The sequence below is a fragment of the Cupressus sempervirens genome, chromosome 3 (genome assembly GCF_028749045.1).
Source record: "Cupressus sempervirens isolate cs-2001-9-10 chromosome 3, ASM2874904v1, whole genome shotgun sequence".
NCBI classification, from domain to species: domain Eukaryota; kingdom Viridiplantae; phylum Streptophyta; class Pinopsida; order Cupressales; family Cupressaceae; genus Cupressus; species Cupressus sempervirens.
Window position 1 is genome coordinate 698,800,190 of NC_143120.1, and position 16,318 is coordinate 698,816,507.

The 16,318-nt window shown below is 34.5% G+C and overlaps 1 protein-coding gene across 10 annotated transcripts in view; it reads right to left on the reverse strand.

Moving 5' to 3' along the window:
- LOC149568661 (membrane-associated progesterone-binding protein 4-like) overlaps positions 1 to 16,318 on the reverse strand; it is a 158,174-nt gene that overhangs the window by 80,536 nt on the left and 61,320 nt on the right. For all 10 annotated transcript variants that reach the window (XR_016362600.1, XR_016362599.1, XR_016362598.1 and 7 more), the window contains one exon: positions 8,881 to 9,055. Coding sequence is in view for 7 of the 10 variants with exons in the window: in XM_089821535.1 (XP_089677661.1) it covers positions 8,881 to 9,055 (175 nt within the window). In the remaining 3 variants the exon portion in view is untranslated. The remainder of the gene's footprint in view (positions 1 to 8,880; positions 9,056 to 16,318) is intronic.

The following is a 16,318-nucleotide window of genomic DNA, read 5'->3' on the forward strand; positions in this document are numbered from 1 at the left end:
TCAGAACCATTGTGGGGTAGAGATGAAGATGATTCTACAGACGAGGACCAAAATTTCGATTGTTACTACAGGGGTTCTAATCAGCAACGTTGTATTCAGCAAGTGTTTTCAAATGATGAAGATATACCTATCTTACATAGATTGACAGTAGAAGAAAGGAAGGCTTATACCTACCAAAGGAGAAATAAAGACAATAGTGTTGATCAAGGTAATCCTGCCGGTATATTTGCAAAAGATCAACAACAGGTTGAAACATCTAGAAAATTTGGTAATCAAGCTCAGGGTAAGCAGAAAGAAAATAATCAATCTTCTAGGCCAACCAAACAGCCGGTTACGCACAATAACGGTAAGCAAATAGCTTACTGTTATAATTTTATGAATCATGCATTGTCTCAGTTGAAAATAACTATTCCTCTAATGGAAATGATGAAATTTTCTGATTACAGGGATGAAACTTCGAAGATATTATCTAGCATAGAAGATGTTAGTAATAAAAATGATACAAGAAATAATGAGGAACCACCTATTGTGTATCTAGGAACAGCATTGAATAAAAAGTCAAATCAAGTAGACCCATCTTATTTAACATTGCTGATAAATAATAAATTGATAAAGAATTGTATGATTGATTCTGGCGCAGCAGTTAATATCATGTATGCTGATGTAATGAAAGAAATAGGTCTCAATGTTGATACTCCTTTTGGTAAATGCTATGCTATGGATAATATTTCTATGCTAGTAGTTGGAATTATTAAACATGTTGAATTTCCTTTTCCATCATTTCTGCATTATATCATACAGGACTGACATCACTGTAGTTGAGATATCAGCGAGCTATGGCATGTTTTTATCTAGACAGTGGTCGAATTTGGTTGGTGGTCATGTACAACTAGATTTTTCATATGCTACTATACCAATTGGGGGCAAAGAAATCAGAATTGAGAGGGAACCCCGGTTGTATTACCTGGTTGAGGATTATATTCCGGATCTTGAAGTCAACTTTTGCCACTCCGACATGGATAACTTCCAAGTAAGCATAACTAAACCTACTTCTAAAACTATTAATCCAATTTCAATTCATGCGAAAGAAGATTGTAATAACATTTGGCAAATGTTTTTTGATGGGGAAATGGGGTTGGTGTTATATTTATTTCGCCATCAGGTAAAATGTTTAAATTTTCTTTCCTATTGAATTTTGAGTGTACTAACAATATTGCTGAACATGAGGCTTTGATTATTGGTCTTGATATTGCTAAGGCTTATGAGATTAAGTTGTTGTTTTAGGAGATTCAGATCTGATTGTTTCTCAAATTAGGCATAAGTTTTCAACTAGGAAACCAAGGTTAAAACAATATCATAATTATGTATGGGATTTGTTAGAATTTTTTGATGCTTTTTCTATAAAATGGATTGATAGGTCAGCTAACTACTTGGCTGATATAATGGCCAACCTTTCTATTAGACAAATCGATCTTCCATTTGATGAGGTCATTCAAGTGGAAATGAAAAATAGACCTTCAATACCAAATAACGTACAAAACTGGCAAGTCTTTGAAGATGACAAAGATATTATTGGGTTTTTAACTTGTCAAGAGGATTATGAAAATCAGTTCATTGATTGGAATGGATGTGTGGAAGAAGAGGATGGTAAGGAAATACTATTTGGAAAAGAAATAGCGCAATTAAAAACAAACAAAATACCAAAAGGTCTAGTAGCCTTAGAAAGGACCTTTGATGAAAGAGAAAGTGTGAATAATAGCAAATCCATTAAAATCCAAAACGATATTGAGGAAATAAACTTAAGAAGAGAGAATTCTCCTAAAAAGGTTTATATAGGGAAGAAGTTGTCATCCAAGATTAGGGCTGACCTGATTTCTTTGTTAAGAAAATACAGACATGTCTTTGCTTAGAGTTACAATGAACTTAAAGCTTATAGGGAAGACTTGTTTCAACATGAAATACCCTTAAAACCTAATGCGAAACCTTTTAGACAGAGACAACACCCAATAAATCCAACCCTAGCCCCAAAAATGAAAGATGAACTCATTAAGTTAAGAGATGTCAGAATCATGAAAACTATTAGGCACTCTACATAGGTTTCAAATTTAGTGCCTGTGAGAAAGAAGAACGGCAATATAAGATATGTATAGATTTCAGAAATTTGAACATATCTTCTCTTAAAGATAATTATGCATTACCTAATATGGAAATCTTATTGCAAAAAGTAACTGGTAATGAGCTATTATCCATGATGGACGAATTTTCGGACTATAATCAAGTTAAAGTAAAAGAGTTTGAACAATATAAGACTGCTTTCACAACTCCTTGGGGTACTTACGTATATGCTAGGATGCCTTTCAAATTAACGAATGCGGGAGCTACTTTTCAAAGAGCAATGGATGTTGCTTTCGACAGATTAATTGATTGGATTATGGTAGTTTATCAGGATGACCTCACTGCTTACTTGAAAAGAGTGGAGGATCATTGTAAGCATTTGGAGAAAATTTTCATACGAGCCCTTGAATTTGGAATTTTTTTAAACCCTAAAAAATGTCAATTTGGAGTCACTGGAGGGAAACTATTAGGTCATACTGTCTCTAAGGGGTAAGAATTGATCCAGAAAGGGTAGCAGCCATCGACAATATTCAGATACCTAAAACAACCAAGGGAATCCAATCATTCTTTGGGCAAATTAACTTTGTAAGAAGATTTGTTTCTAATTTTGTTGAGATCATTAAACCTATTGCTGAGATGCTTAAAAAGGGAGCAAAGATCACTTGGGATAATGAAGCTGTAGGGGCATTCGCTAAAATAAAGAAAGCTATAAAAGAAGCTCCAATTCTGAAATCTCCTGACTTTAAGAAGCCTTTTCAAATATTTTTGTTTGCTTCTTACCATACTATAGCCGTTGTTATGTTACAAATGAATGATGAGGGGCATGAGCAGCTGATTGCATTTTTTAGCAAAAGTTTACAAGCTGCTGAACTTAATTATGATATAAATGAAAAGCAAGCTTATGCTCTTGTTAAAGCAGTTAAATCTTTCCGACCTATTTAGTCGGAGCTGAAGTCATTGCTTATGTTCCAAATGCCGCCATTAAGGATACATTAAGATAGTCTGAAACTACTAGGAGACAATGTCATTGGATAAATCAAATCCAGGAATTTAACATAGATATTCAAATCACAAAATTGGTTAGAGGGCAGGGATTCGCTAAACTTGTGGTGGAATCAAATTTGAAGGCTGTGTAGGTAAATCAGATTAATGATCATACTAAAGTTGGCATTGAAAGATGCCCTTGGTATACTGATATAGTTTATTATTTACAGCATACAAAATGTAGAGATGATCTAAGTGACAATCAAAAGAGGACTATCAAATTACATGTTGCAAAGTATGTTCTAATTCAAGGAGATTTATATTGGAAAAATCGGGATGGAATTTCACTGTTTTGTTTAGATGTTGCCCAGCCTGTAGTTATTCTCAAAAAGATGCATGAAGGAGTTTGCGGCAATCATTTTTCAGCTAGAATTACAGCGCATAAGATATTGCGAGTAGGTTATTCCTAGCCCTAGCTTTTTAAAGAATGTCATGCTTATGTTCGAAAGTGTGAGGCTTGTCAAAAATTCTCTGGTAAGTTGAAATATGATGGCACCCTTCCCTTCAAAACATTACAAGCGGAAGAGCCCTTCCAAATGTGTGGAATTGATTTTATAGGAGAAATTAGTGATAAGTCGAGCAGTGGGCATAGTTGGATTCTAGTGGCTACCAATTACTTTACCAAGTGGGTAGAGGCTATACCCACTCAACAATCTACAAGTAAAGTAGTAATTAAGTTTCGTACTAAAAACATCTTAACTAGATTCAGAGTTCCTCAAAAGATTATAGCAGATAATGGTATGTGTTTTAGATCTAATGAGTTTGCTGAATTTTGTAGGAAATATGGCATTAAAATATTGTACCTGTCTCCATATCATCCCCAAGGCAATGGACAAGCCGAATCTAGCAATAAAAATATCCTGAAGATTATCAAAAGAATGTTAGACAACAAAAAGCACACCTGGGATTCGAAGCTGAATCTAGCATTGTGGGCAGATAGAATCACGGTAAAAAAGTCAACCAGTTTTTCTCCTTTCAACCTAGTTTATGGGAAAGAAGCAAAGCTTCTTTTAAATAATTTATTGCTAGATAAGTAGGAGATGATTTCCACAGCTAGTCAAATTGTGATGTTAATATCAGGATTTAACTATGTGATTTTGAGTCAAACAGTTAAATCCTGATATTCACATCACAATTTGACTAGCTGTGGAAATCATCTCCTACTTATCAATTGATGAGCTTAAGGGGCTTTCTAATGAATGGTTCATAAGGCACAACACTTGGTGAAGGTTTTGCAAATGGGGTTGCAAGCTTTGGGTTTAACTGTGGAGGAAACTTCGTAGTTAAGCGCGCTCAGGCTGGAGTAGTACTGGGATGGGTGACCTCCCGGGAAGTCCCGGTGCTTCACCCCTGTGAGCATCACCTAGATCCAATGAGTGCTAAGTGTTCCATTTATTCTCATGAGAGATGGATTCATGTTAAATCACTACTCATGAAACATGGGTCATCGTGTTTGACTCAAAATCACACAGTTAAATCCTGATATTCACATCACAATTTATTGCTTGTTTACAAATTTGTTACTGAGGAACAATTAGAAGATATCGATTTCATAGAGAATAGATTAAATGCACTGATTGAGCTAGATGAGGTAAGAAGGCTAGTGCAGGAACAGAATATTAATAAGCAGCAATAGGTTAAATTTCTTCATGACAAGAAATCTTCAAACCGATCTCTTAAAGTAGGTGATTGGGTTCTGAAATGGAATGCAAAAGATCAAGACAAAGGAAAGCACGGTAAGTTCGAGACCTTGTGGTTAGGACCGTTTATCATCTTTGAAAAGGCTGGAGAACAATCTTATTTTTTGCAGGATACAAATGGTCGAATGCAGGATTTCCCAGTCCATGAACAGTACCTTAAGCCATTCTTTAAATAAAGGGAGTAATATTTCCTTTCTTTGTTTTACTGTATTTTTATTTTTTTGGGTTTTTATATGTATTATTTCATGAGCTGATTACACCTTATGTGTTGGCAGGTCTGCTCCTCCAGAGATAGCTGAGATGCTCACTATGCCCACAAGGGGCATATGTCCCCAATGAGAGCCACTGATGGAGCCAAAATTCATGAGTCTCCATTATAATTTTCTAGCATAGGATCAAGCTTTAAGTTTTTCCGACTTTAAATTCTATTATTTCCAAATTTGTTTTACCTAATTTGTGCCTCATTTTAGTCATATTTTCTCTTTTAATTACCTAATCAGGTTGCTAATGTTATGAGTGCGTGTGCTTCCTGTTCTTAACTATGTGTGGCATTTATCTATTCTGATACAGCTATTGAAAAATATTAGATTAATGTTACGAGATTATATGTTCATGACAGAAACGAAAATCTTATTACCTCTGAGGCTTATTTGGTACTGGACATCATTGCAAGGTTCAGATCAGGAATTTGTTCATAAGAATAGAACCAGCAGTTTAGAGAACCAGAGGAGGCCTGAGAAAGGCATTTCAATGGGTGTTATTCCAACCATGTTATATACACTTTGCTTATTTTAAAGGGGAGAGAGGATCAGAGATGCATGTTTAATCTTATTACGAATCGTCAAATCTGCAATAGAAGCCTCCAAACTGTCTTTATATATCATTGACTTCCAACTTTCATAGAGTTGCACAGCAATCACTCAAGAATTTTATTTAGGGATATGGCTATATACATCAATACTTGGTGCATTACAACCTGCGCATTAGGACAAGGGAGATTTTGGAAGTGACACCTCTCCAATTACTCTAGAGGAGGTTGATCCAGAGTCTAAGTGGATCACTGAGGCTACTGACCTTGTCTTTGATGATGAGGACCTATAGTGGGTTGACCAGGCAGATAGAGAGGGCCAGGCTGAGGCTGTGGCTATGGTAGCAGAGGACCAGAGAGCTCCAGTTGTTCCTAGTGACACCTCACAGGCATTGGCAGAGCCAGAGACTATAGTTGATCCTAGAGGCACCTCACAGGCTGATGCTATGACTAATTAGTCATCCAGGACCTACCTTAGATGCCTTACTAAGAGGCATTTTATAGATTATACTGAGCCTGAGGTTGAGGTTGAGGTTGAGGTTGGGAATGAGGATGAGGATGACGATGAGGACTCCGACTAGGAGCCATAGCTATAGTCTTGTTTTAACTTTTTGTTTAACTTAACATATGATCAGAATTTGGAACATTTGATGATAACTATTGATATGTTGGATTTCATAATACATATACATTTTGATGGGTTGCATAGATTTATCATTTTATATATGATTCTATGTTTTACTTTTATAATATTTCCTTCAACTATTGTTTAGTTACTAGTAATATAGTATTTAGCAATTTACCTTTGTAGTATTGTACTTATGTAATCGACGTATGTTTGACTTTTAAGTTTTAAGTATGTGCATTATCAATTATGATCAAATTATCTTCTATTTAATGATGTTATTGTGTCTTTAAGCTTTATTCAATAATGGGTGCTTGGAATGTTCTCTAAATCCTAAAAAATCTCAAAATTTTGAGGTTTTTTCACTTTGCCAAGTCATCGTCGAGTCACTGCCGAGTCCGAGCTGGGTCACAAGTCAAGTTACCCTTGCCGAGTCTGAGCTGGGTCCGAGTCACATTACTTTGGTTGAGCTTGAGGATGTGGTCCAGATATATGAGTATGAGACAGCACCAGGATTGGTTGGGGTTCCATTGGATGAGACTACGCTTCCTATGGAGCATGCTACTGAGAATCTAAGTCACAAGGTTCGAGTTCGAGTTCGAGTTCGACAACTATGAACTTTGAATGAAGTTCGACAAGTTAAAAAAATTGAAAAAAATTCGACATAAAATTCGCCTTATGTAACTTTTAAAAAAAATGTAAGCTATTTATTATTATTATATGTTTATGAGTTTCATGCAAAAAATTAATTACATGTTTATGAGTTTATTAATTATTATTATTATTATATATTTATGAATATATTTTTTATTATTATTATAATATATTTATGAATTTATTTATTAGTATTATTATATGTCTAATTTATTTATTATTATAATGTTATTTATTATTAATGTTTATGTTTGATTAAAAAATAATAAAAATAATTTTATTATAAACTCTATTATTATATGAATCTCCAACTCAGCCCCTTATAATATAGTTTATACAAATCATTAAAAATAAAAATAAAACCTTATCATAAACTATTAAAATAATATAAACTATATTTATTATTATGTTTTCGTTTACAAATCATATTTTGTTATCATAATAGTAATAATGTTATCAATTATTTCAAACCTAAACCGATAAATGAAAAAGTTAAATGGAGTTCCGATAGACGACCTCAACCACGCTGGAGCAAACACAAACCCACTGTCGACCACGCTAGAGCAAACACAAACCCACTGTCGACCACACTGGATGCAGCAAAACGGAGATGCATAAAAATGCAGACACAGTCGGAAATGTAGAACAATCGTCTTGTCATAGCCGAGGTAGCAGACACAATTGTTTTTGTGCAGCCGAGCTTCAAACTATTGCACTTTTAGCAGACGAAAGCCATGGTTTCACAAGTTTTTTTCTAGAAAACCCTACAAAGCAATTCCATATGAATTAATGACGAACATGAATGAATTTTTAACATTGTTTATGGGTTCGCCGAATTTCGAACCTGGAGCCGAAAATTCGGCAAACCCTGTGACTAAGGTGAGAATGACAACTCTGATTTTGACGCCATGGTGGCAGAAGAATTGGAGCAACAATCTGCTCCATTTTTGTATATTTTGTTATTTATGTTGAACTTGAACATGATGCTGAAACTTTATGGCAGCCCTCTAGCCTTTGGGCATATTTAGACTTCCATATTTCTGTGATATTGTTCACTGCTAAACTTATATTTTTGCTCACATATTGATATGCATATTGACAATTGACTGATTGAGTATTGAATAAGTTATTATTTCCTAGATGGCATTCAAATGTTGTAGTTAAGGTTCTATAATGTTTAAATGACATGCTTTGTACTTCATTTCATATGAATGACGTGTATTTGCAAATTTCAGTGTATTTTAGATATTCCCTGTATTTATAACCGTCCCCATTTGCTGCCCCTGCTCACCTCCCCCCATCCCCAAAATTGGCAAAACTTTTTGCTGTCCCTGGAAACCTGTGCCAGAAACTCAGAGGAACATAGCTGATTTCAATTACTTCAAAATTCTGCAAAGAATCATGTATTTGAATATATAAGTTCCTAGATGGAGGGTTCAAAATCTAGACTGTGAGGAATACAGCAGGTTGAAGATATATATTAACAAAGCTTGTGAGTTAGATTCCTATTGCATAGCACTCAGATAGGATGCCTTTATGTTAAGTAGGTGAAAGCTTTACAGAATTTTTGAGTAGATTTTTTTTGATTTTGTAAGTTTGATCCATGTGGTTTTTAGTCATCTCCAAGGACCTTAATCAGCAGTCATTATGTTAATGAAATTACTTTTCATTTATGTAGGTAATACTTACTAAGGCAAGGGGACATATTTAGTAAACCAAGCACATTCAAGTGTTCGCTAGTCTGGGTGAGGAATGGTGAATGCATTCGATGTTTTGAGATTGTCACCCTCTATGTTTAAAGAATAATACATATAATAATCTTCACAAATCATAAAACATAAATGCAAACAGGATTTCACTGTTCATGATAATGTTATAAGTACAAAACGATGTTTTATTAATTTTCAAATTTAAAAAAACTGAAGATGTCTCACCTCGCCTCCATTTTGCTCACTCCATCTAGAATTGCAGCTTGCCAACTTCTCTTCAAATGCCTTTTTTTTTTCCAAGAGTTGACTGCCGCGGGCAGCCTTTGCTTCCACTCCTTTAAGCTCTTTTGTTGGTTTACCCTCGCGGTTATAGTAACGACCAACCAGATTACCAACATATCTACATAACCAGGGAAAAAAGGAATGATAAATCTTAATTTGCATATTCCATATGACAATACATGACAGTTCAACTTTATTCAGCTTGTAAACAGCCCATTTCCAGTCTCTACATTGCCAACTCTTTGAGTAGAGTCACAAACTCAAAACATGCATGACATTGCTTTATATAGTACTGTTTATTAGGGAAAAAATATCTTATTTTAAAACAATATTAAACTTCAACGTGTTAGCCAAGGCCATCTATATATTCTTGAGAATCCTTTTAAACTTAGCAAAGTCATCAGTAGTAGCTGCAGGAAGAACTTCAAGCATTGGCTATTTACAATAGCCAATATTCTACAATGCTAAGAATAAGAACTCACATGTTCCTCGATGTTCTGTAACAAATAACAATAATATACCATCATATTTGGTTTCAATATGCAAGTTGACAGTAGAGGCAATCTATCTATTCACTCCCTTCACAAAAAATGGGAATGAGAATTTGAGAAAAAAAATAAGCAAGGGAGCATCTTCATTTAATTAATCTGATACATAGCTATGATTAGAGTTCAAGTCTTTGTAGCAGAAATCACAATTTCTCGCCACTCGGCCAGTTTTACAATTTTTCCAGTCAGAAAATCATGATATTCCATAAAATTTATCCGTGCTGGTTTTCCAATCTTCTTGCACTTATCCAGTTTATTTATTTAGTAAATAAAGTCATTGCTTGTTTTGATGACCTAATGTTTGATTTCTATCTTAGAATATCTTGAATAGATCTCACTAGGATAAGAAAAAAGAATAGCCAAATCCTAAAATAGCTATATTATTAGATTGACAAATAATATTATTAGCACTTGCACAGTTTGTACAGCTTAACATTGCTCAAGTTTGCAACACTAAGGATGCCAATTAGATGGACTTCCACTTCTGATATTTGTTGTGAAACCCTTGATTATCCAAGACAATCCAAACATGATTACCAAATTGAAAAAGATGAGGAAATTGGTGATCATGTAGTGCCTCAAATTTGCTCTGAATTCAGTAGAAGCCTATCCAGATAATCTGTGCTAATCTTAGCCAAACTTTGCATAAAGGTAGAAGCTTTGTCTTGTTATTTTTGCAAGGACATATCTACAGCTGGAAGAGCAACCAGATTTCAAAAGAAAATAACCTATGGAAATATGAGAAGCTAACTTATAGCTATGCAGTACAAGTAGATGTTTCACATGTGCAAGAAAACTTTTCAAGCATGACATTTCTCATTGAAACATTCACTAGAATTGTGTGCTATGCACCACTTGCTAGACTTCAATAACTCTTTTGCCCCTTTTCATGCTGTATTCTTCATCGAAATATAGATTACTTTCTTTGCTTCAAATTCCGCTTGAATCCAGACTTAGAAAATATTATTCTATGACTTGCCATAGGACTTTCTAAGTGAGATTTTGATTGGTGCCTTTCCTTGCTTCAAATTCTGTTTGGATCCATGTTGGTTAGGGTATAGAATCTCACGCTTAACCTACACTTCAAATGACATTTTTTTCGACTTGTGAATACTTGGCAATAAAACTGTTTAATATATCAATATTTTTGTACTTAGGTTGGTTCACACCTTGGCAAAAATGTGAAAAATTGACATACTGTCCCTCCTTATTTCCAATAAGATAACATGTTTCTTTCAAACCTCTACAAAACTGTTTTCAATGTCATCCTCATGGCTCGTGCATTAGTTATGCCACCATTTTGTAACAAACAAAGAGACTCTAAGGGGTGCAAACAATACATTTTCTAAATCAAAAAAGTGCTTTAAAACAAAGTATGAACCATAGATCAAAATATCACTGACTAGTGGCAGAATTCTCGGCTTCTTACAAGAAGTTTTCCAAAACAAGAAAACTTATAGTTTTCACACTAAAAGTTTCTGCCAAAAAGTCCGAAAAATCTCATGAGAAGTTGCATACTTCTCCCGATAACTTGCGAAAATCTCATGGGGGGAACCAGTAAAAGTGGGACACCCAACAAGTTACCATTTAGTGGCCCATTTTACAATTTGCAGCCTTTGGAGGAGAGAAGAGTTTTGGTGGAGAAAAATAATCATTGGCATCCTTGTAGATTGATTGCAAGTGAATTTGACGTGGATTCGAAGCAAATTCAAAGAGATTTCTCAAGCAAATCTAGAATCGAAGGAGGGGTTTTGCACCGGGATTGGATGACATTCAAAAGGAGGGCAGTAAGAGTGAGGACACAGATGATGAAGAGTCATTGCCAGTGCCAATACTAGCTACATCCAAGTTTGATAGCCACAGGCACAGGCACAATGGACTGTTAGGGCTTGACCCCCTCCCACTCCCATAGATTTTACTAGAGCTACTAGGAAGGGGAAGACGAAGTGGTAAACTAGTTTTATATTGTACTTGACATTTGTATTTGCTTATCTTTTTACAAAGACAATTTTCTAGTTTTAGTTTATTTCAAAGTTCAAAGTCTTTGACTATAGCTGCCAGCCATCGACATTCCACATGAGGATGTGATTTTTTTATATATTACATTTGTTACATCCAAAATTTTGACCTAATTTAAATTTATTTAAAACCGTTAAATTGAATGGATTTTCTTTCATAATCATGTGAAAAGAGTAGTTAAATATATCCGTTGTATTCATTATGTTAACCGTTTAATGATGATGGTCATTATCCATTGTTTGTCATATGATGATTAGCAATTGCTTGGTTTCAGAATTATGGTTAATAATTAAATTTCTTATCTCAATTAAATGTTATTATGGATTTATCATAGAACTTGTTATTATCATGGAAAACGTTGCACGAGTGGTTGCAAGAGAAGATGAAGGAGAGAAGCATTGCTAAACGGGATCAATGGAATGGGATACTAACTTAGTCCAATTATCGGGTCAACAGGTATGACCTTTAACTGTCTTGGTAAGGACCTAGCGACTTGAAAATTAGGATATAATCGATGGACACACATGAGCTATTAAATAAACATTTAAAATACTAGTTATTTTTAATCAATTTAAAATAATGAGTACCTCAAATGGCTTTTGATTGGATTTTACACCACATCATTATAATGTATATTTATGTATATGCACATAGATATAGAAATAAATGTGACACCATAATATTATTTTTATACAAGATTTTATCTAATACGTACATTTAAATACATATACAAGAAGATAAAATAATCTTCCAAATAAAGCGTGTATATACATATACATAATAATAGATACAACCTTGGGTAAAATATATAATATGGTGCCAACTCATAAATACATCTACGTGCAAGTGATAAATATATTTTAAATTATCCTTGATTAATAACCTTCAAATATTTTCCAATATTTATTCAATTTCTTGCTAGAAACCGAAATGCACATTTGGCATATTATATTGGCGTCCAAGAAGCCAAGTCCTTTATAAGTTACGGCTTCTTGGAAGCCAAAAGGTTTATCAAATACCTCTTTAAATTATGAAAGCCGTAAGAGGCCAGGGAGTCTCATTCCTCACGACATACCTCTACAATATTTCTTACGGTGGATTCCTTTGAAATTTTATTTTCATTCTTTCCCTACTGCCACGATAACTTTCCTTTCATTTATATTTTCCTTGCTTGAGTACGTGACTGCGTCCAGAGTTCTTTCTGTGAAGGAGCTGATTCATAGCGTCTAGCTAAGACTCAATTACTTTCTGAATTTTACCAAGTTGTGTGGTTGCCCCCATATCCCAATGATTACAATATGTTTTTACCAGATACAATGCATTTTTTTTGAAATTACAGCAGTAAGATACAGTTCCAGAATATGCCATAAGTCATCTTTGTTTAATATCATCGATTAGTTCCTCTTTAGGACAAAACTTCTTATGATGAGTCAAGACCAAGTATCCATGACATGATATCATATCTTTATTCTACTACTGAATATCAAAATCAAGTGGTATTTATTCTGCAAGTCTTAAAAGTTATATTTCTCAGGTCACAGAAATGTGATATGTTGGAAACATATAATATTCTTATATCAGTTGAGGATCAATAGAAAGAGCTGGTTGCTCTAAGATTCAAACACCTGGGACTCACCCGGCTATATAGCCAAGGAAGAGGTAAAGAGGTGAAATAGAAATCTGCATTAACAAGGAATAAAAATCAGACATGACATAACAATTCTAAATTATTTGAAAAAAGAAAATCATTTAATAGCTCGTGCATGTTCATACTTATTGTTCTCCTGTTCTCAAGTCGAGCAGTGGTGATCGGATAATTGAACCCATCCGAAAACTTTGGCCAAGGTCGTTAAAGGCATGTTTGTCATCTATGATCACTTGATGTCAGTAGTGCCAGTTATTCAGACATGTCTGTCCATAACTGTGCTGACATTCTAAACACCGGAATGCTCAAATGGTTGGACTAAAACTATCCCAAGCCTGATCCCGGGGTAGAGAGGGTCTTGATTGTGTGGGGATGAATATGGTTCGAGGTTGGGAGGTTAAGCCTAAGTCAATGCTTCTCTTACCAAAAGCCAAGGCTTGCACAACTAATTAAAGACTCACCAGTTACTTCTCGTATGTTCCTCTTTTTATTTCATGTTATGTATTTACTTTACTTGTATGCAAGGAAAGATAGTACATCGTTATTTCAATTATTTCAGTTGATAGTTATTATAGTTATTTTAGTTGATCATTATTACAGTTGTTTCAATTGATTGTTATTACAATTATTTCAGTTGATCATTATTGCAGTTATTTCAATTGATCGTTATTACAATTATTTCAATTGGTTTTCTTATCTCAATTAATTGTTAGTAGTTAAAATCAGTTAATGTCTCAAGAAAAGGAATTCAAGATATTTTGTTTCAATAACTAGTTGAGGAAAACTCTTTCTAGTTCTCCTTTATTTTGTTATGAAAATCCGTTTGTTACAGCATTTATAAATATCTAGATCAGCTTGTTTGGTTTGTTTACTCATTTACTGACTCATTAGATGCATCTCCTTATTGAAATTTGCAAAAAAATGCATTTCTTATTAAATTTAAGTCATTTTTTGAAATTCCCAATGTTGTCCCAAGATGTTACTGATAGTGAATATAACATGAGACAAAAGCATTCCCACTGCACCACAAGTCAAAGTAACAAACTTTCATATATCGCTCAAAATGAGAAACATGGCTTAAATATTTACAAGACGTGTCAATGTCCCCCCTTAACCCATCCCAAGTGATACAAGTGTGAATGTGGTATTGTTGGCAACTGAAAAAACATCTACTGAATTTTGTGAATCAAATTGTGTTGGCTGTCATTGTCAAGGAGAAACTCTACCACTTACTATATGATTGAAAGACATAAGTGAAATAAAATTCCTATTGTTGACAAAATATTCCTGAAATTTGTAAAGCAAGTTAATGATTAGAAGGCTTGTGACTCATTACCTTAGTATCAAATCCTTTCATCAAAGAGTATGCTTGGCAAGAGAGTTCTATACCTTATTTGTATTGAGGACATGACATACAATGGTGGAATGTTTGATGTAGTAGCAATAGGCACAATATTTCTTTCCATAGCTAGAAAAAGGAGTTGAATCCTTTATGGATCCATTTGGTTAAGTATAACCATTCCTAGATGATGACAAGACAGTTTAAAAGGTGTTGGAAGGGTCAAAAGATGAAAACTAACTCTTTCTTTAAACAGAAAACTTGGCATCAGTAGTGCCTCTTGTTACTTAATTTGACACCTTCTAAAGCAAGCAGAAAAGACTCATCCAAGTGATGGAAGAAAGCTCTTGAATTCTATTGCAAAGGAGAAAAAGAATCACAAGACGAATTTGATGCAAAGCACCTTGTCAGTTTTGTCCCCCTACAGCTTAGTTCAAAAGGAACTGAATTATTCGAGAAATAGTTTGACCAATAGACAAGATGCATAGTGAAGATGAGGCTAACATGCTAGTACATCTTCCTTGTGACCAAGGTAATAAAATCGGCCTCCTATTTTAATATCTATTCAAATATCAATTTTTTATTTGATTCTCTACCTCTAGAAGTTGGACAAACATTGCCACCACGTGAGATATTGATAGTTCTTAAGCACTTCATAATGAAAACGTATGCATAAAATAGGTTGACATAATCAAAGTTGTGTGGCATTAATAGAGAAATTAAGACCACACAATACACCCACATAATGAAAACGTATGCATAAAATAGGTTGACATAATCAAAGTTGTGTGGCATTAATAGAGAAATTTAGACCACACAATACACCCACATGTTCAAGGAGAGGCCCTAAATCTAATTGTATAGATGACATATGTTGCAAGTTTCGTGACTGCATTGAAAGCCGATTGAAGTCACAAATCCTCAAGATCACTTACACACCAAATGTAGCCATGTCAAATGTCTCTCTTTGACCCATCACAAGTGGTGCAAATGTGAATGCACTATAATTGACAACTAAAGTTCCTCTAGCAACTGTGGTGAATCAAGACCTTTTTGTTTCCATTTTCATAAAGAAGCTCATTTTTTATTAGAAGATGAGCAATAAAAGTTTTCCTATTGTTGATGTTAGATTGTGGTGACTAATCAAGAAAGTACTGTACATCATAAATTCTTTGGGGCTTGGGGCCTCGCCCTAGAAAAAAAATTTGGGCCCTATTTAATCGGGATTTTGGGCCGACATGTAATTATTAATTATAACCCTAAAGTGGTTTAATACTTGTATAAAAAGGGCTTAGGGTTAGGGATTATTTTATAAGATGGTGCGAAATTGGTTCTTATGGCGGTATTGAGCTGTAAGGGATTACTGATTGTAATCAGGTTGTAATCACTGGATCGTAAAAATATTGGACTTGATATTTGGTGGACGTAGCCCAAGGTTTGGGTGAACCACGTTAAATCTTGATGTCTTGCGTTCTTTTCTGTGTGATCTATTATTTTCTGATATTGGTTATATTTGCATGTAATTGTTATTTTTGTCCATGGTTTAATTCTAACAGTTGACAAAATAGCAGTGTTCCACGGGGAGACATATCCCCACCAAAGCCTATTGTTTGTAATATGGGGAGATGTCGTCTCGAGATCCCTAGCCGCACCACTTGTCAACCACCATCCTCGAGACATTATGGGGGAAGTTTGGGCATTCACCATTAATGACTACTCTTTTGAATGTGTTTTAAAAATATATTTTTTACTTTGTTTTCTTGTTCTATGTGAACCCCAAGTGGATGTGAAGCCCATATAAGGCCTTCCTAGCCTACAAAAGGCCCTCAA